Raw genomic sequence first — 21,880 nt, forward strand, 5'->3', positions numbered from 1 at the left:
AATCAATGTATGAGAATATGCACTCACCATTGAAGAATCAACAAACAAGCGATTGAAGCAACAAATTGTTAATCCATTAAAGTAATACAAAGGAAAAAAGAGCCTACGTCAGGCTAGGAACAGGAGTTAACAAAACAGCAATAACAAAATAAAATAAAGAAGAAACAGAAATGGGAAAAGCAAAGAACTCAACCAGCAATATTGGTGAGCTGAAGCAAGAGAGATTGTGGCAGGCCTTTTAATCACAACCTTGGTAATCGAGGGAACTCCATAAAATTGGAAAAAAACAGATTTTTCTAAGCACATAAATAAACTACAGAAAAGCTAAGAGCTTCTTTGTCCATGAACTAAAAAAAAAATCAGTTTGCTTTTTTTAGAAACAACATTTGTTGACAATTATTGTTGTTTTTGAAAACTAGAAAATAGTTTTTGTTTTTCCCATTGCCATAAGGGCTAAACCCCTGCATAAATGAAAATACCATCATTAATCCTCTATAGAATACAATAACACATACTCCATACATAAATACCATCAAAAGAAGAAAAGCCATATTCTTGATTAACATTCACTTTTGAAGATTCAAACAAAGCACACAAATTAAGTTAGGAAGTAAACATTATTAAATATAAGACCAGGCTATAAGAACTATAAAATTTTTAATCCAAAGAGATAGTATTTAGCACACCAATGAGAACATTGAGACTTTGGTTCTATAATAGCTACAATTACATAAACCAATTAGTTCAAAACAAACAGAATCTATAAACCTGCAACGCCCTTCTACGTTTGATAAATACACTTGGAACCGTAAGGAATCAAAAAGAAAACAGAGTAAAAGAAGATTTTGGTGAATCAACCAGAAATATACTATTTCAGTATTATTTTAGCAAAGAACCCAACTTTCATTGGAAGAGTATACAAATTAGGGTCAACAATCATTCAATACCATGACAAAATTAACATAAGGTACATCAAAGAATTAACAGTTGATGTATAATAAGAAAAAAATGAATTAAAATCCTTGAGCCATCAAAATCCATTCAATATGTAAATGTAAAAATAACAATTGATCCACCACAAAATTAAAAGAAAAATTTAGAAATACCTGGTTTTGTATATGTAGCTAGCAAGGCATATAAAAATATCTATTATCCCCAAAAAACAACAAAAAACAGAAAATGAGAATTTAATTGGCATTTGTTGCCATCTTGCAGGATAATCTAAAACCAAGGAAGCAAAGAAAAATTGGAAGCAAAGACCAGAAAAGCTCAGTTGTAAAATCCCTATCCTTATCTCCAATGGCATTTGACATCCTCTGCAATTGCTTTTAATATTTCGCTTGAGGGGACTCCAAGCCCCATATGGGTTGTAATAACAGACAGTTTCCTAAGCAACTTACTGGGTGCAGTCATAGAAATGATACATTGGTGAACCAAAAAAATATCAGTTTCCATGCTTTCTTGAACAAGAGGAAAGTGCCATGAAGTGGGTATGAAGCAGACTTTCTGAACAAATAAATAAGCTACATAAAAGCTAAGTATCTTATTATTATTATTATTATTAATTTTTTTTTTTAACGCTAGAAAATAGTTTTTGTTCTTCATGGCCAAACAAGGGCTATAGAAATACCATCTGTACAAACTGTATATTTCAGTGGTACTTTGTACTTAGAAACAACTAATGCAAGTCAAAATTAACATCAAAATGTATGAAAGAAACTATATTCTTCATTGATATGCAGTTTTTTGGAAAGACAAGCAAAGAAGACAAGTCTATATACTAGCAAGCCACTGCTAAATAAATGCACACCATTAGAATGTTAGCAAGTGAAAAGAAACTGAAAAACCAAATCATTCAGCTAAGCAGAGCACAAAAAACAGAGTAAAAGATCTTTAGCAAAAATACAGAGAAATGAAGATCAACATGTTGTCTGGGAACAAAAAAAAAAAAAAAAAAAATAAAAATAAAAATAAAATATAAAATAAAAAATAAAATTACTCACATTCACTTATACATGTCAACATAGATCACTGCCCTCCATATTAAACAGGCTCATTGTCGATGCGAATTCTGGGGATCTGAGAAATTATGTTCCAGTCTTTCCCTTTCTTCCTTTGGCACCTTGCTTTGAGAGCAGGACATTCATTAATAGTTAAACAAGTAAGAGAGGCAGGCAATTGCGGCAGTTTCTTTAAGTTGAGGCATCCCATGATGATTAAGGATTTGAGAGAGCTGAGTTGTTGAAGCTCCTCCTTATCCAGTCTCTTAAGATTTGGGAGTGGACCGATGCTGAGACAGGTAAGAGTGGAAGGCAGCAAACCCTTGTCCGGAAAAAACTCCATATTTGCATCTTTGATTTCAAAGCATTCAAGAGCTGGGAGTTTTTGCAGATTCCACTCCATTCGCTTTGCAGTCAGTTTGCTGCACTTATCAACCGAAAGTCCTTTCAGATTAGAGGGCAAACCTTGTTTAGGAAACGACTCCACCTTTGGACATTCAATGATCCCCAAGTGTTCCAAACGTGGGAGGAGGTTATGCATTTGCTCTGGCAGATTCTTCAGGTTCTCGCAACGTTCAACTGTAAGCGAATTCAGATTTGGAGCATTCAGTCCGCCTTCAGGGAAAGATGTGAAATCCCGGCAATCTTTGATGAACAAACTACGTAATTTTGGTAATGTTGGGGCGCCTAAGGCTGTGTCAATTTTTAGGGTGGCTAATTTGGGGCAGCTCTGAATGCCTAAAGATTTGAGAGAGGTAAGTCGTTGAAGCTGCTTCATGTCTAGTTCCTTAAGACTTGCAAGTGGGCCAATGCAAAGCGAGGTAAGCTTGGAAGGCAGCAAATCGTCCTTTGGAAACAACTCCACATTTGCATCTGATTCATCTCTGATATCAAAGTATTCAAGAGCTTGGAGTTCTTTCAACTTCCACTTTATTTGGTTTTTAATCAGGTCTTTAATCAGTGCACTGCAATTGGAAACTGAAAGTCCATTCAGGTTAGAGGGCAGACCTCCTTCAGGAGATGACTCTACCTTTGGACATTTAATGATCTGCAGTTGTTTCAAAGATTGGAGCAGGTAAGGCATTTGTTCAGGCAGCTTCGTCAGTTTCTCGCAATCTTCAACTGTAAGAGAATTCAGATTAGGGGTTTTCAATCTGCCTTCATTGAAAGAGGTGAAATTTGGGCAACCTTTGATGAACAAACTACCAAGAGAAAATGAATTTTTGGCAACTTTGATATGTTTTAGATTTTCACACTCTACAAGATAGAGATGCATGAGGTTGGGAAGGGAATGCAGGGGAAAGGATTCCAGGTTCTGGCAATTCTTGATCTCTATGTGTGTGAGGGAAGCCGACAGAAACTCTGCAGGGAAGCTGTTTTTTGAGGAAACACTACTGTGAGGAAGAACACAAGTTTCACTTCTCTCCAATGCCTCGTTCATTGATTTTACACCATTACAATCAACTGTTTGTAGCACTTCCTTAGGTTTTTTGCACTTGCCTACTTCCAAATGATGGAGAACTTGAGTTCTTGGAAGTAATGACTGAATTATAGCCTCCTTGGTTCTACCAATTACAAGTAGTTTTGTTAAAGATAGAAGGTCAGAAGGCAAATCCACAGTAATTAGCCTATCACAATCACTTATGCAGAGCTCTTGGAGCTTAGGAAAAACTCCATCTTTAACTTCAACTCCCGTTGAATTCCATTCTTTCCAGGCTGACATTAAAGAGAAACTTAAGGATTCCAATGATGCAAATTTACCGTTAGTCCCGTAAAACTCTTTACGCACACTTACAATTCCATCAAGTTGTTTGATATAAAGAGTTTTGAGGGAGGGCAGTTCTCCAAGTGCTGGCAAAGATTGGCAATATTTACATCCTTCAAGTTTTATAGATACTATGTTGCTAATGGTATTAGGATTCTGAAAACAGTTTGGGAATTTCACACCTCTATATCCAATGATATTAAGCCTTTTCAACTCTGTGCCAGACAATAGCTCTTCAAGAACACCCTTGTCATGTTGTGGTTCTTTAGTATCACCGCTCCAAGAAAATGTCACCTCTTCGAGCTTGTTTTTGTTCACCAACCTGGCTTTTGATGCATCATCACCATCTGCAACATTCTCTAAATTCTGGAGGCAAAGATTTCCTCTAAGCTCTGAAAGCTCCACTAACTCTCCTATCTTGGCTCCATCTTGTCCCACAATGAAAGTAGTCAATGTTTGGAGACTTTTCAGTCTGCCTATTTGTCTTGGCATCTCTTTCATGTTGCAGCACCCATCTATATAAAGATGCCGCAAGTTGATGAGACGGTGCATATCATTCGGCAGGTGAAAGAGTTTTTGACACCTTGATAATTTTAATATTTGTAAATTGTACAACCTAGTCACAGACTTAGGCAATCTTCTTATCAAAGTGTTAGAGAGGTCAAGATAACGAAGATGCTTCAAATCACCAATTGTTTTAGGCAACTCCTTACACTTTTCACACCAAGACAAATTTAGTACTCTCAAAAACTTCAAATCCGACACTACTTGATTTACTGCTTTATTAGACAAGTAGTCAAATGAATTACTAGATGATGGCAAAAGTGTGCGTAATTGAGTTGTTTGCAAAATAGAATCCAATGTCTTATCTGATACATGCGATGCAACAACTAGATGACGCACCTTCTTCATCGTAACTTCCTCTGAGTTGCCATCTTCTAATGTAAAATAATGTCCCCTGGACACATATTGGGCTAAATCATGAATAAGATCATGCATGACAAAGCAAGATTCTTCTCTACCGCTTGATTTTTGAAATAACGATCTTAAGCATAACTCGTCGAAGTATTTATAGCCTACCTCTTCCATTGTTATCATATTTTTCTTCGGTTTCTGCAGAAGATTTGCCGCCATCCACAATAAGACCAGCTGATGCTTTTGAAATTCATAGCCCTTTGGAAATACTGAACAAAAAACAAAGCACCGCTTTAGGTGCAAGGGAAGGTAGCTGTAACTTAACAACAGAACTGATCGAATTTTGCTATCTTCATATGAGAAATCCGGAATCTCACCGTCTAATATTGTTTTCCATTTCTCATTTTCTTTGTAGCGCAAAACTCCTCCAAGTGTTTCTGCAGCTAAGGGTGATCCTCTGCATTTCTCGACAATCATTTGCTTATAATTTTCTTCTGAAATTTGGCATGCATTAGGATTGTCAAATGCATGCTTTGCAAACAGTTGCCAACAAGCATCGTTGTTCAATTGCCCAAGATGATAAAGAGTTGAAGTAGCGCCCATCCTTTTTGCAACTTCTTCATGGCGAGTTGTTATAAGAATCCTGCTTCCTCGAGCGACATGTTTGAAAGGTTTACTCATGTGCTCCCAATTCTCATTCCACACATTGTCTAAAACAAGTAAGAATTTTTTTCCTGTGAGAACCTCTTTCAACCTATTTTGGAGCCAATCCAAGTCCTTGTTATCATAAGAAGAAGACTGGGATGCAGGATGATCATCAGTTACTGCTGTAAGGACCGCTTGTGTTGCCATAGAAATATCAAATCTTTCAGAATTGTCCACCCATGATTTGAGCTCGAAGTGCTTCTTAACTCTGTCATCGTGGTACAATAACTGGGCAAGGGTGGTTTTACCAACCCCTCCCATGCCCACTATTGCGATCACCACATATGGGTTACTGCTATCTTTATACTCTTCTCGCAACATCTTGAGTACAGCATCTTTATCACCATCTCTACCATAAACCTGAGATACATCTACCAAAGATGTGGTTGGTTCCCTTGGTGATGCCACACCCTCTTTGACTTTGAGATCAAGGAGATACTTCTGATTTGCAATATACTCAACCACCTCAAGGATCTCCTTCATCCTGTTCTCCATATCAGAAACATAGGAATTGTGAGAAAAGAGGTTGGCCATTTTTCTCACCTTGCCACTTGTGCCAGTTGGTGATTCAGATTCCAACTTGTACTGCAGAGCATCAGTTGCAATCTCATCCAACAGGTCGTCTGTATCATATGCAGCATCTTCAAGCTCCTCCAGCCATTCCTTCACTGCCGGGTTTATGATTTGCTTCTCCTCTGCATCATTCAGCAACGCATTAACAGATACTAACATTATCTTCAACTTTTTGAGCAGCCCTTGATTGAATTTCTTTCCTCGCAGGTAGTCCAGGACCTCACGGTGAGCCAGCCTATCAAACAGCACCTGAAGTGTAGCAGAGAGAAAAGCTCCACCCACCAATGTTCCAGCCATGTTTTCTTCTTAAATTGCAACAGCAGGGAATCAGAGACTAAAATAAAGATAGCGAAAAAAGGGGAAGAACTATATCTAGTAGCTAACACTTAGATTTGAGCTGAATTGTTGTAACTAGAGGTCGTCTTGGTCGTCTTTGGTCTATGGCCTGTACGTTGTAGTACATGTTAATTATTTCAGTGGGTCATGTTCACATGATATCCAGGAAGAAGTATGAATAAGATTAATTAGATTTTACTATCAGCAAATTAGTGAATGAGGACCCACCAAAGTAGAAAAAAACAGAATAACATCAAAATATCTCACTCACATTAGAACTGTATATTTAATTAACACAACACACAGGAAGTTGAGCAATTAATATATCTATAAACCAGCTAATTGGATGGTCTCAAGAGTGTGAAAATTAATGTGAATAAAATGTTTGGGGATTCTTCCAGCTGGGAAACTTAATTCCCTAACCACCATGATACAATATAGTTGAGAATTATTAGCTATATATAAATAAATAAATATATATATATATATATATATATGTCAGTGATTTGGTTTGCATCAATAATTTGCCTATCAGTCTTGATTATTTTATCTTTACTCACCCTCGGCAAGTTTCTTAATTCTATTTCCTTATCTATTAAATTAATCCTCTTAAACCCTCCTACATGGAACGCTCTCAAAGAGGGGATCATACTATGTCCACATAAATTACATTTTTTTGCTTACATTTTTCAAAAATCATCACTAATCTCTCATATAATATTTTGAAATTTATCAACAACACCTTCAGTGCCATTAAATTTAACCATTAGAGGTACACTAGTCCCTTAAACATACTGCCAGTAATACAATTTCATCACTAACCACCTCTAATATTTTGAAATAAGTGGTTCTAAACCACACTAAATTTTCTTATTCCCACACTTCATTCTATACACACACATACACACACACACACACACACACTTAATTATATTTTTACCCACTGCACCGATAAAAACATAGCTATTTCATACTCACAACCAAACAAAAAAAAAAAAATAAAAAAATAAAAAAAAATCAACTAACATACAGTCCATTCAGGAATATGCTTTAATTTCAATAACCATTTTCGAATGGAATGAAGAAGACTGAACCTGTTATTTTAGTTTGATGGAAAATTGTTGAAACCAAGCAAAATCAATGAAAATCCAAAGTATGAATAACTTTGAATGATGTCTTTGTGTTTCCGCCTGGGAGCCAATGTTTCTGCCTCAACTTTGATGATATTGATGGAGATTCCACTTCGTTACCCGCCAAAAAAAAAGACTCAGCATATATTCTGGTCTTGTTCCTGGTTCTGAGCTGACAGTGACAGGGATGGATGGTGGGGGCTACCCGCACTTCTGCCTTTCGTGGAAGCTTGTGTTCTGTTGGACACAGTTTCCAGAGTTTCGGGCCATGAAGTGAATTGGGCCTGGTGAAGGAAGGCTTTAGGCGTCGAGGTGTAATATTTTATTTTGGGGAATTTGGCCCAATATCCCTATAGGATCGAGCTTCATGAATTTTGCCCCCTCAATTCATTTCTTTTTTGATCTACCCCTTCAATCTTTTAAAATTCCAAAATACCCTTATGTTTTTTTTTATATGTTTTTTTCTTTCCTTTCTTCGACTTTTCCCCTCCATCTCTTTATCCATAACCAGACCTTAGGAGCCCTCTGTTTCCTTTCATGAATCGGTCGGATTGTAAGCGTGGAGACTGCATGTTTTGAAGGAGATGGTGAAGAGGCGACTCAGAGAGAAAACTGCAGGATTTTAGAGAGCCCTAGGAGCAGAAGCAGAAGCAACAGGTAGGCAACAGCGAAGTAGGAAAGCATGAGGCTCATTCGATCAATCACTGCTAATCTTCTCCTCTTGATTTTCAAATTCTTAAGCTTTTCCCGAGACATTTTCTTCCTTGTTTTGCTAATAATGAAATAGTTTTTTGTTTTTTTTTAAATAAATAATATATTTTAGATTGTTATTGGGACGGAGGAACTACTCAACCAGTGTCTCTAATTTTGATTTTCTTTTAGTGGTTTTGGGAATTTTTTTTTTTGGGAGAAATTGTGAAAGTTGTGTTCTGTTTTTTTTGTTTTTTAATAACGGTGGTGGTAGGCATTTCTTGCTGAGAGATATGTATGATGATATGATGCTGGATGGAGTACAGCCAACTAGGGATACATTCCATTCTGTCATCAGCTAGTGGAAAGGTGCTTTCATGTTTGTTATCATGGACTTTCATTCTTTCTGGAATTTTCCGTTTGCTTGATTTTGTTTTGTTGCAGGTGGATAAGCAAAATGCTCATTTCTTTGGTGTTACGATCAACGAGCAACAAGCCGAGTGTGGTATTGTAGTAAGAGTTACTTCAAATGCACAAAGCAAATTTAAGGTATGTATATTTCATATTTTTGCATTTAAATTTTTTATATACCATGTTTGATGACTATGAACTCTCTCTCTCTCTCTCTCTCTGCATCTGCATTTTCTTTTGTGTTGCTGATGTGACATTAAATTTATAATCTAATTGCTTTATTTTCCAGTTACTTTATTTTGAGCAAGATGTGAATGGCGGTTATGGTTTGGCCCTACAGGTACCATATCTTCTTTCCTATTGTGTCTCCAATCCATTTTCCATTTTATAGTGCATATGATTTTTGCATTCTGAAAGCTGTCATGGTTGTTTAAAAAATTTGAAGCATAGATGGAGTCAACAGTGCCAATGATCATATACAATTGGTAGAAATGTTTTGTAATACTCTTGTCATGTTAAACTTTCTGCTGTTATATCCTTCAATTTCTAAGTACTATGCGTCTCTAATTTATTTTCAAAGCATAAAATTGTGGCTGTGAAATTGTGATTTTGAATATCACACATGGGTAGAACTTAAAATTAGTAACCTACTTGTGAATGTGAAAATGATGCTCAACTTCTCTTTTCAAGTGAATGCTTCTTCATCCAGCTTCCAATTTCCACACCAACCCTCTCCCCCCCCCCCCAAAAAAAAATGAAATCCATGGGTTTGGTCCCTGATGTATGTATTTGTATATATATGCTTCTTTTTTTTTCGTTTTTGTTTTTTTTCACATGGATCTGCATTAATTTTTATCTGCTGAATATTAGATTCTTTTAAGATTGGAAATTTTGTATAAAGTTACTTTGTGTTTTTATTTTATTTTATTTTATTTTTCGCTAGCTATTACAATGTATTGTTTTGTGTTATAAGTTACTTTATACAACAGTTTAGTTTGTTGATGTAGTGCAGATGAACTCTGTCACTGTTGAGTCGAGGCCAAAGTGCTTGGTTGGCATTATTTTTTATGGTTACCCTTCTTATTGTAGAATGTATGCAGAAGAAAGAAGTTACTACTTTTTCTCTAGGTGATTGATGAAATAGATGGAGCTCTTGGTGATGGCAAAGGTGCTGTGGAGGTTATTCTAAAGATGGTAATTGTGTGTTTTCCATTATTGAATGCTGCTTATTTATTAAATTTAATTGTCTGCATGCTTATTTGTGTTTTAATAGAATTGTAGTTATAGTTATTTTATTACTATAATTGCTGTAGGTGATTAAATATTACTGCTTTCGTTGTTATTAGTTATTATTGTTATGTATAATTCTTGTTTTCCTTAATGTTTAATGCAAACTGTCAGTTATTGCATTTACTTCATTATCAACATGAGAATCATAAGGGAAATTGACTGTTTAAACTCCATGGTTGCACATTATATACGTTAACAGAAACGTCCATTTCTACCGAGGGTAATATATTCAGCTATGGTGGTTTTTATTTCCCAGTGCTCATTATATTTTTCACTTTTATTTTATGTTGTTCATATATTTTTGTGCAGATAAGAAGGCTCTCTAAAACCCTGCAGTTTTCTATCTGAGTCGCCTCTTCACCATCTCCTTCAAAACGCGCAGTCTCCACGCTTACAATCCGGCCGATGCGAAAGAAAATAGAGGCCTCCTAAGGTCTGGTTATGGATAAAGAGATGGCGGGGAAATGTCGAAGAAAGGAAAGAAAAAAACATATAAAAAAAAAACATAAGGGTATTTCGTTTCGTTTTCATGATTCCTTGGAAAATGGTACACCCGAAAGTTTATCATTCATATGGAGTTTCCTTTTCATGATTCTTTTCATGCAAACTAGATAGTATTTTTTGCTTATTGACAGCTAGTTGCTATCTGCAGGGTTCATATATTTGTTCAACCAACAGTTAATCGTGTTGTCAGCAGGTGATCCTTGACTACCATGGCTGATGTTTAATTGCTGTGACAATTTCAAGCCTTTCCATTTCTGATGGGGAACATTGGGTCAAGTCGGGATTGATACCAACAGAGGCTTTTGTAGGAGCTGTAATATTCTCTAGGAGGTGTAATATTCTCTTATTTTTATTCATAAAACACTTATACAATTTCCTCTTGCTAATTCAGATTTTGTTTTTAGTTTTTGTACTTGATTCTCGTGTCAATATGATGTGTAAGGATCCAATTTCATTATTAAATTCTCCATATTATTTGATATGTGGAGAAGCAATAAATAAGAAGGATGATAATTTAAATGGATGGTATCAATCACTTTTACATGAATGGCTCCATGGTAGTATGTCCAAATGAGACTTGTTAGGAGGGAATTAATTGTCTGGCTTTTGTAAACTATTTAAATACATGGATACCTATGAAAGTGTAAAGTAAAAATAACAGTTTTCTCATTGACTATCTCGAATACAGGTGATAATATTAAAACAACTTTTTTGACCATCCCTCATTTTTATCTACCCTCATTAACTTTTGTCCCTGCTACCACATTAAATGTATACTGTGTCTTCCTCTCTCTTTCTCTTTTCTTGGTTAGGTACCTTTCAGCCTTCTTTCTTTGCATTGACGAACATTGCAGAAAATCCCAAAATCTCTTCAATTCAGTTCACTCTCCCTGCATCATCTGAAAATCTTCATTGTGGAGCCCATACACTTCAAAAGGATGTAATTAAATTGTACGTTTCTGCAGATCAGAGTTAACGATTACCTGGTATGTGGATATATATACATATATATATATATATATACATAATTTGGCTTTATGCTACTTCTTTACATAATTTTTTTTATCATTTATAATAAATTTTTTCCATCTTAATGTTTTGAAATCATGAACTCCCAACAGTAAACATAAATGGCTTAATAACTAAGCCAAAAAATAAATACAATATACTTCATATTAATTTTGTTAATTGATTTTACGAAAAAAATTTCCTAAAATATACTTTACGTATAGGTGATAGATAAAGTCAAAATCAAATAATGACTTAGCCTTAGCACAATACTAGTAGTGAGGAAAAAGTATGAATTGGTACGAACAAAGGAGGCGTTATAAACTATGAACAAAAAATTAAATATAATATTATAAAAATGAATCAAAAATGTTTTGTTTGAATTCACAGAAAGATGATATCGAGGTCAAATTTAGAGCATTAGACCTTTCAATGGATCGATTTAATTAATAAATATATATATATTAGCCTAAGAATAAGAATTTAATTAGTCAATATTGTATTAAAAAGATAACATTTACATGGTCAGAAAGGGAAAACATTGACCAACTATAAACGCGTTTGTCTTCTCTATCCAGCAGCTCATGCCTTCTATCAGCTTTCACAGGGTGTGTTATAAATATAAATATGTGTACATATATGGCAACATTTTTCCTTTAAAAAGCTTTTGTACTCATTTACATAAAATGCATTCCTATTTTATCTTTACTCATTTACTGAAAATGTTTGTATTTGTATTTAAAATGCTATTTCAGTAGGCGTTAATAACATAATTGTTTGGCTTATTTTCTGTACTCATTTATTAAAAATGTATTTGTATTTTTTCATTACTTTTGCTTCAGGATTATAGTTAAACCTTCCAACAAAGATTCTACGATTGCAAAAGTAGATACTTAGTATGTTTTGAATTGGTAAACTCTTTGTGCTCAATGTCACAAATTTCAATTTTACTGTTCTACGATGGAACATGGAGTGTATGTTTTGAAGGTACCTGGAGATACCAACGTCAAAGAATGAAGATTATACGTATCAAATGGAATTGTACGTTGGTCGAACTTAAAGATGTTGTCTACAACGCTCTCAACTTAGATTCTACACAACATCAATTAATCTTCAAGTTCATATACCATGTATGTTTGTCATGTGAGCCGTACGTTGTGGAAAATGATGAAGACCTACAAAGTTTTATAGAAGAGTATAGTTCACAGAGACCTCAAGACAGATCTCCACTTATTGTTGATGTGTTATCCAGGGTTCCAAAGAGTATTAATACTGCTGGATGTGTTGTGAATAGGATACCTACAAGTTCAGGATTTATGACTAATGCCCCACTATCTGCAGTTCCCGAGATAGCTACTTGTACCTCTGATGCCGACATGCAGTCCCCAGCGACCGAACTTCATGTGCCGGAAACTCAACCTGGATTCTCTGAAAATCAAATTTGTGAAAACAATGTGCAATCTGTGGAACATGATCATGATAATGAGCACTTCGACATTAATGATATGAATGAATATTGTGGACATGATTATGATCAAGATGAACAATTTGAGGTTGAGGTCAACACTGATCGTAGTGAAGATGGGTTACGAGACACTTGTTGGACCCAACATTCGGGACTTTCAACTGGTGATAGTCGACATGGTGAGTCTCCTTATGGTAGTACTCCAATTGATAATGTGAATGATGATGTGCTTGCCTCTCCTTGTGCCGAAAACCATTTGGACATTCGAAACGATTCGACCCCAACCATGGCTGAACTTAGGGTTAACCATCGCTTCTCATCAGTCAATGCCCATGAAATCATTCGAATCAATCAAATCTTTGCGAGTAAGAATGCGCTACAGAAGAAGATTAGTCTTTATGCACTAAGGAGAAATTTTGAATTCAAGGTCAAGAAGTCGGATAGAGTCCGATATGAGGTTGTATGTGCAAACGACAATTGCATGTGGCGAATGCGTGCTACCAAACTACATGGTGATAATACAGAGGCCTTCATATTAGGGCCTTCAAGGATGAGCATATTTGCTCTTTAAATATCATGAAAAGGGATCATCGTCAAGCAACAAGTTCAGTTATCAGAGACATCATCCAGCCAATGTTTGACGGGATTTCAAGGCAATACAAACCTCGAGATATCGTGCATGACATTCGCTCTAATTACGGAGTAAACATAAGCTACAACAAAGCATGGGCCGCTAAGGAAGTTGCACTATCGGGTTTGTGGAGCACGCCAGAAGATTCATATGCAAAACTTCCTTTATGGAGTCACGTTTTGAAGAGCAAAAATCCGGGCACGTTTACTCGAATTGAAACTGATGATCAAAACAGATTTTTATATTTTTTCATGGCACTTGGAGCTAGCATTAGAGGGTTCCAGCATATGCGGAGAGTCGTAGCTGTCGATGGAACTACACTGAAGAATAGATATAGAGGTTTGTTATATATTGCATCATGTTTGGATGGGAACAATCAAATTTATCCACTTGCTTATGGAATAGGCCCTGGGGAGACGGATGCGGCTTACACGTGGTTTTTTGAGAGCTTTAAAGAAGCGTTTGGGGATGATCCGAATATAGCTTTTATATCGGATAAACACAAGAGCATTGCAAAAGCAATACGTACAGTTTTCCCTAATAATCACCATGGCCACTGCACATATCATCTTGGTACAAATTTACATGCTAAGAAGTTTAAAGGTAATGTCAACGCGATTATATCAACTTTTAATGATGCAGCTAGAGCATATATTGTTGAGGATTTTGATAAGGCCATGTAGCTTTTAGAAGGGGTTAGTATTGAAGCTGTACAATATCTCAAGGATGCAAGTCCTTCAAAAACGGCTAGATCACATTTTCCGGGCAATAGATACAACATAATGACAACTAACATTGCAGAGAGCATAAACTCTGTGCTTATTGATGCTAGGGATAAATCTGTTTTGCCATTACTAGATCACATTTGTGATGTCTTGCAAAGGTGGTGGTATGAATGTCGAACTAACGCTGCTGCAATGCAAACTCCTGTTACTAATTGGTTGGAAAAAATCATGCAGGACTGCTCAAATAATGGCAGAGGCTTACGTGTTATGCCAATGAACTTATATGAGTTTCAAGTTGTTGGCCATGGCATGTTCGTTGGAGTTGTTAACTTAGAAAATAAGACGTGCTCATGCAAGGAATTTGACATTGGTGGATTTCCTTGTGTCCATGCAATTGCAGCATGTAAGCATCGACATATTTCTCCAGATTTCCTTTGCTCGGTGCATTACTCAGTTGACTCACTCCATTATGCATATTCGGAAACCATATATCCACTTGGAGATAAATGTCAGTGGCATGCTCCAGATGATGTCATAAACCAGTTGTACTTCCACCTCAAATTGGCAAACAGTCAGGAAGACCGAGAAAGAAGAGGATTCAATCTCAAGGAGAGGAGCGTCATCAATATAGATGCGGGAGGTGCAAACAGGTTGGTCACACCAGTCGATCATGCTCCGCCGCCGTACCTCTTGATAGCACTAACAACCAACAGCACCACTGAAACGAACGCCCATCAATCGCATGATGCTATATTCAGACAATGAGGCCATGTTATGTGGTATGCATGTGTATGAAATGTAGTCAGGAATGCAATTAGTTGGTCAACCGCGTAACATGTGTTTTGGCGTAATAGACGTTGGCTTTATGTGTTCTTTTATTGTCAAATTCATCTGTCGTATTGTTTTGATAACATATCATTCCGTCTTTAATTTTTGGTTCAGTTGTTTGTATGTTTCTTACTATTGCATGGATGATATTACTGCCCAATTGTAATGACCAATGCATCATCGGTAATTGACATTTGTACACCGTTGTAAAAGACTCACAACAATTCCATCCGCCAACTTCAATCATGTGTGTTCCAACCAATAACATGCTAAATGTAGCATTATTAATGATAAATTCTGGCAAAGTTAGTGATCAAACGGCATTAAAAAATGAAAACGTTCAATTTGTTTTTGATTCAAGAATTACCGAAGGTATCGTCGGTAATTACCGAAACCTTATAGCAATCACATTTTACCAATTGTTTGGGCCCCATAAGTCCCCTACGGTGTGTTGAATGCAAAAAAATGAAAAATATGGATTCTAAAATTATCCTATGGAGATAAAATCCCAAAATTGCTTAAAAAGTTCTCAAATTTTGCAAAAAAATGGGATGACTGTTCCCCCTTGGTAATTACCGAGGAAATCGTCGGTAACAATCAAATTCCCTCTGGAATAATTACCGAGGGTTCCGTCGGTAATTCCCGAGGGTGAACAGTCCATGAAATTTTACCAATTTTTTGGGCCCCACAAGTCCCATAACGTGTGTTAATGCAAAACCATGCAAAACAGGGATTCTAAAATTGTACTAAGGAGAGAAAATCCCAAAATTGCATAAAAGTGTCAAATTTTGCAAAAAAATAGGATGACTGTATTCCCTCAGTAATTCCCGAGGAAATCGTCAGTAAACTACAAATGCCCTCTGGAAAAATTACCGACCGTTTCGTCGGTAATTCCCGAGGGTGTACAGTAAATTATATGTTATCAATTTTTTATACCCCACAAGGCCCCTAAGGTGTGTTGAATGCAAAAACATGCAAAATAGGGATTCTATAATTGTACTAAGGAGAGAAACTCCCAAAATTTACTAAAAGTGTATCAAATTTTGCAAAAACTTCGGATAACTATTCACCCTCGGTAATTCCCGAGGCAATCGTCGGTAAAAACAAAAATGAACCCAGGAAAACAAACCGACAGTTTCGTCGGTAATTACCGAGGGTGTACATTTCATAATATTTTACCAATTTTTTGGACCCCACAAGGCCCCTAAGGTGTGTTGAATGCAAAAACATGCAAAATAGGGATTCTATAATTGTACTAAGGAGAGAAACTCCCAAAATTTAATAAAAGTGTATCAAATTTTACAAAAACTTTGGATAACTGTTCACCCTCGGTAATTCCCGAGGAAATCATCGGTAACAACAAAAATGAACCCAGGAAAACCTACCGACAATTTCGTCGGTAATTATCGAGGGTGTATAGTTCATAATATTTTACCAATTTTTTGGGCCCCACAAGGCCCCTAAGGTGTGTTGAATGCAAAAACATGCAAAATAGGGACTCTATAATTGTACTAAGGAGATAAAATTACAAAATATAATAAATGTGTATCAAATTTTGCAAATAATAGGTTGACTGTTCACCCTCGGTTATTCCCGAGGAAAGCGTCGGTAAACCACAAATGCCCTCTGGAAAAATTACCAACCGTTTCGTCGGTAATTCCCGAGGGTGTACAGTCCATCATATTTTACCAATTTTTTGGGCCCCACAAAGCCCCTAAGGTGTGTTGAATGGAAAAACATGCAAAATAGGGATTCTATAATTGTACTAAGGAGATAAAATTACAAAATTTAATAAATGTGTATCAAATTTTGCAAACAATAGGATGACTGTTCACCCTCGGTTATTCCCGAGGCAATCGTGAGTAAACCACAAAATGCACTCTGGAACATTTACCGACGGTTTCGTCGGTAATTCCTGAGTGTGTACAGTCCATGACATTTCGTCGGTAATACCCTCTGGAAAATTTGATGTACTGTACACCCTCGGTAATTACCGACGACACAATCGGTAATTTTTCCAGAGGGTATTTTTGAGTTTACCGACGATTTACTCGGGAATTACCGAGCGTGAACAGTTATCAGTTTTTTTGCAAAATTTGATATACTTTTATTAAATTTTGGGATTTTCCTTCCTTAGTACAATTATAGAATCCCTATTTTGCATGTTTTTGCATTCAACACACCTTAGGGGCCTTGTGGGGTAACAAAAATTGGAAAAATATGATGAACTGTACACCCTCGGGAATTACCGACGAAACTGTCGGTAGGTTTTCCTGAGTTCATTTTTGTGTTTATCGACGGTTGCCTCGGGAATTACCGAGGGTGAACAGTTATCCTATTTTTTTGCAAAATTTGATACACTTTTATTAAATTTTGGGAGTTTCTCTCCTTAGTACAATTATAGAATCCCTATTTTGCATGTTTTTGCATTCAATACACCTTAGGGGCCTTGTGGGGTCCAAAAAATTGGTAAAATATTATGGACTGTACACCCTCGGTAATTCCTGACGAAACTGTCGGTAGGTTTTCCTGGGTTCATTTTTGTTTTTACCGACGATTGCCTCAGGAATTACCGAGGGTGAACAATTATCCGAAGTTTTTGCAAAATTTGATACACTTTTAGTAAATTTTGGGAGTTTCTCTCCTTAGTACAATTATAGAATCCCTATTTTGGATGTTTTTGCATTCAACACACCTTAGGGGCCTTGTGGGGCCCAAAAAATTGGTAAAATATTATGAACTGTACACCCTCGATAATTATCGACAAAATTGTCGGTAGGTTTTCCTGGGTTCATTTTTGTTGTTACCGATGATTTCCTCGAGAATTACCGAGGGTGAACAGTTATCCAAAGTTTTTATAAAATTTGATACACTTTTATTAAATTTTGGGAGTTTCTCTCCTTAGTACAATTATAGAATCCCTATTTTGCATGTTTTTGCATTCAACACACCTTAGGGGCCTTGTGGGGCCCAAAAAATTGGTAAAATATTATGGACTGTACACCCTCGGGAATTACAGACGAAACTGTCGGTAATTTTTCCAGAGGGCATTTGTTGTTTACCGACGATTTCCTCGGGAATTACCGAGGGTGAACAGTTATCCTATTTTTTTACAAAATTTGATACACTTTTATTAAATATTTTGAGTTTCTCTCCTTAGTACAATTATAGAATCCCTATTTTGCATGTTTTTGCATTCAACACACCTTAGGGGCCTTGTGGGGTCCAAAAAATTGGTAAAATATGATGAACTGTACACCCTCGGTAATTACCGACGAAACTGTCGGTAATTATTCCAGAGGGAATTTGGTGGTTACCGACGATTTCCTCGGGAATTACCGAGGGTGAACAGTCATCAATTTTTTTGCAAAATTTGATATACTTTTATGAAATTTTGGGATTTTCTCTCCTTAGTACAATTTTAGAATCCCTATTTTGCATGTTTTTGCATTAACACCCGTTATGGGACTTGTGGAGCCCAAAAAACATGTAAAATGTGATGGACTGTACATCCTCAGGAATTACCGACGACAAAATCGGTAATTTTCCGAGGGAATTTGGTGGTTACCGACATTTTCCTCGGGAATTACGGAGGGTGAACAGACATCCCATTTTTTGGCAAAATTTGATACACATTTATTAAATTTTGGGATTTTCTCCACTTATTATAATTTTAGAATCCCTATTTGCCATGTTTTTGCATTCAACACACATTATGGGACTTGTGGGGCCCAACAAATTGGTAAAACGTGATGGACTGTACACCTTTGGAAATTACCGACAAAACCGTCGGTAATTTTTCCAGTGTTTATTTGTTGGTTACGAAAAGCGTTTCTGTAATTACCAATGGTGAATCGGGAATTATTGATGCACCATCAATAATCATCTTTGCTTTAATTTTTACCACAACCGAGGGTTTTTTTTATCTTTTATCTTTTATCTTTTTTTTTTGAACGGTTGTCATTAGTAAAGATAGGTTTAGCATATTAAGATAACATTAGTATAACATTAGTATAGACCGTCATAACATTAAACATACGATCTACATTGAAAGTTTATTAAAGTACAAATCAACAGCATATTTTTTTCTAAAAAACATAATGTCTTGCGGACCAAATGAAGGGTTCTCCTCACTACTCATGTATTCAATAAATTTCAGAGCGTAGACGCCACAATCACCCCTACAGAATAGCATTAATGATTAGCATTAATGAAAACCAACCACGTGTATTTTCACATGTAACCACAATAAAAAACAGCAGCAATACAAGTTGTTTGAAATGACAACACATTCATACCCATTATCTTGGCGGGGTGCATCTTTGATAATGGTCATCGTGAATGGATCTAAAGTGGGAGACACGTCCGGATTCTTCCCGTAATATCCCTTATCCCTCAATAGGTAAGGCAGCATATACGTAAGGCATTCCGCATTCTTCAACTCTCTATTCTGGACATATTTATTTCCCATATTTGGATCGTATAAATCAATATGCCGGGCCTTCAAGTCCACACATGCTGCCAACCAATGCGCGCCTCCATTGTTGACAGGGATGTACACCTGCAAATTAGAACATAACCTCATTATCCACAAAATGGGAAACTTAGTGAGAATTTTTTTCAATATATGTATGGACTTACATAATCACATATCCGCCACGACACGCTAGGTTTGGGTGACCTCCCATGCACATAGTTACAAAGGGTCGCATCACATGAATATGTGCTATGAGATGCCCTCCATATGGGATAACGCCCTTTGATGGATGACTGCCAAATAATGAAATATATACAATATAAAATATCATCAATATAACATTAAGCAACGCAGCAACATCCCATCATCTTACCCAAAATAACACGTCTAATATGGCACAGGTGTTGGTGAACATCTTCTCATTATCAAACCGTCTTTTTCGTATGAAATACAAAATAGTGTCAATATGCTGCAAAACCACATTAAAGGAAATAAGTAACAAGTGCAAGGTGATAAATAAAACATCATTCCAAACGTAGGACCACAATGATTTTACATGAACATAAAGCATATAACTTACATCGGAATTCAACCATCCTTCATCGGTCAGTAGCTCAGCAAAAAATTCCTTTCCCACCGTCATATAAGATGTACACACGGTTGCTTCCTTCGGTGCCACCCTATACCACTCATCGAACGCCCTCTCCTTTGATGCATCAATAGGTCGAGTAAGATTAAATTTGACCTTCTTTTTACACGGGTCGGTGTAAGGAGAGATGACGTGATGTGACTGGTAGTAAACTCGACCGAATCGGCTTGTATCACCAACGTTATGCTTCCGATCTTCCACCTCAATCTCAGCTGATTGGTCATGATGTGGACTGTCAGCTGAAGCACCGATATCCCACCCGAAATGCAAAGGCCGATATGGCACCAAAGCCCAGGAATCCTCCACATAGGGTCCTCCAGGTACGATAGGCTCAAACGGTGTAGTACAATCATCATCCTCCTTCCTACCATTGGAACCGTCTATGGGTGCATCAAATTCTTCAGCTTGCTCTCCAAAAGACGGTGCCACAGGGGATGATGGTCTAACCGAAGATGACGGTGAATGGCTATGCATATGATGCTTGGCCTGTAAAGCAAAACGATTATTTTTGCAGTTCCCAAACTCTAACAACAAATAATTGCTGAATTACAATATGTAATTTAATAATGCTGAAGCACTAAAGTAAAGTATACTAAGTTGTCTAAATGATACCTGATGCTTTTGTTGGTCAATAACAGAACTAAGCATCTTCCTTAACGCTGCCATCTCTTTATTTAATTCATCAAATTTTGCCTCCAAGCAAGCAAGCTAATCAATATCAATATCCAAAACATAAGTCAACATATATTAGTACAACATATGAAATACAAATTTGCGTGCAAGTAACAATTGCATACCCTGAAATTAGCATCTGGAGGGCCACTAGAATGCTCCTTAGCTTTGGACGCATCTTTAGCGCTAACATCTTTAGCGCCAACATCTTTAGCGCCAACTATTGGCGCTACAATTGGAGGTGACGTGTATCGAACTTCATGTATGTCAATTGCTATTGTTCGCCAGTAATCCATAGTCTTCTCCTCATCGGTAGCATCTAACCTCCAGTGCACAACATACTACATGCAATGAAGAAAGGAAAAAAAGTAAATTTGGAAACTGACTATGGTAATGTAACTTGAATGTAGTCGTACCATGTAGTCTAAAGAAAATTTGCCTTACATTGCTATTGGAGGAGAACCAATTATGGACAGCAAAATGGTTCGGTTGCCTTGGAGTATGCCATCCAAGGATCCTCGGGCAACGGGTTTCCAACCGGTCGGCAAATTGGTTACCAAAATAAGGGATTGCTTCAAACCCCCACACCTACAAAACACTAATTATAGGTTATTAAATATAAATTTTAAGTAAACGCTACATGTATTAAATATATTACCGTACCTGAAACACCAATGGAAAACCTTTTAGGTCATAATACTGTGATATATTCTTTACTGCACGTCCTCGTCCTCGTTGCTGGAATGCATTGTGGAATGAGTTGATCGTCTCCTTGTAGCTCAGAATGCCCCAAGGGTAGGAATTAAATACGTCGAGATCAGCAACCAAATCAATGAATTTTTTTTTATTTGAACCTTCGGATCCATTCCGAGTACACCATGAACTAAGAAATATAGTAACGCAATTCTAACAGCATCCCAATCATCCACAAAAAGTGTATCCTTGAATAGTCGTTCCAATTCGGGCGGTTTCAAGTCACTCCTGTCATCTAGCAACCTCGTGCGCAGCTCATTTCCTTTGGAAATTTGCATATCATACATCGAAGGGTACCTACAAAACTTTAACCCACTAATGAGTGCGAATTTCCACTTCGTAAACTGCACTGC

The 21,880-nt window shown here is 36.7% G+C and overlaps 2 protein-coding genes and 2 long non-coding RNA genes across 11 annotated transcripts; 2 read left to right on the top strand and 2 right to left on the bottom strand.

The window, feature by feature from the left end:
- Positions 1-47: 47 nt before the first annotated feature.
- On the bottom strand, positions 48-7,573 carry LOC125418642 (putative disease resistance protein At3g14460). 6 transcript variants are annotated; one of them, XM_025078362.3, is made up of 4 exons: positions 7,389-7,573; positions 5,058-6,403; positions 2,004-4,949; positions 48-461 (listed from the first exon to the last, which is right to left on the bottom strand). In XM_025078362.3, exons 2-3 carry the CDS (start codon positions 6,253-6,255, stop codon positions 2,044-2,046), a joined length of 4,104 nt encoding a protein of 1,367 aa, XP_024934130.3. In that variant the 5' UTR covers positions 6,256-6,403; positions 7,389-7,573; the 3' UTR covers positions 48-461; positions 2,004-2,043. The 6 variants fall into 6 exon arrangements, with proteins under 6 accessions (XP_024934130.3, XP_024934129.3, XP_024934128.3 ...); XM_025078361.3 differs by having other exon boundaries at positions 2,004-6,263; XM_025078360.3 differs by having other exon boundaries at positions 49-461; positions 2,004-6,260; positions 7,389-7,572.
- A 447-nt stretch (positions 7,574-8,020) lies between these two features.
- Positions 8,021-10,279, top strand: LOC112489557 (uncharacterized). 3 transcript variants are annotated; one of them, XR_009635330.1, is made up of 5 exons: positions 8,021-8,081; positions 8,559-8,663; positions 8,815-8,865; positions 9,615-9,719; positions 10,125-10,279. It is a non-coding gene; the product is annotated as an uncharacterized LOC112489557 (long non-coding RNA). The 3 variants fall into 3 exon arrangements; XR_009635329.1 differs by lacking the exon at positions 8,021-8,081 and having other exon boundaries at positions 8,463-8,663; XR_007237458.2 differs by lacking the exons at positions 8,021-8,081; positions 8,815-8,865 and having other exon boundaries at positions 8,463-8,663.
- A 2-nt stretch (positions 10,280-10,281) lies between these two features.
- LOC132800306 (uncharacterized) lies at positions 10,282-10,847 on the top strand. The gene is made up of 2 exons (XR_009635331.1): positions 10,282-10,326; positions 10,468-10,847. It is a non-coding gene; the product is annotated as an uncharacterized LOC132800306 (long non-coding RNA).
- Positions 10,848-10,936: 89 nt separating this feature from the next.
- Positions 10,937-20,576, bottom strand: LOC132800229 (uncharacterized). Its single transcript, XM_060813480.1, has 5 exons — positions 20,034-20,576; positions 19,827-19,922; positions 19,618-19,746; positions 19,338-19,537; positions 10,937-10,952 (listed from the first exon to the last, which is right to left on the bottom strand). The coding sequence occupies exons 1-5, from the start codon at positions 20,574-20,576 to the stop codon at positions 10,937-10,939; spliced, it is 984 nt and encodes a 327-aa protein (XP_060669463.1).
- Between the last annotated feature and the right edge of the window lie 1,304 nt (positions 20,577-21,880).

Source organism: Ziziphus jujuba, chromosome 12, assembly GCF_031755915.1.
Source record: "Ziziphus jujuba cultivar Dongzao chromosome 12, ASM3175591v1".
Taxonomy (NCBI): domain Eukaryota; kingdom Viridiplantae; phylum Streptophyta; class Magnoliopsida; order Rosales; family Rhamnaceae; genus Ziziphus; species Ziziphus jujuba.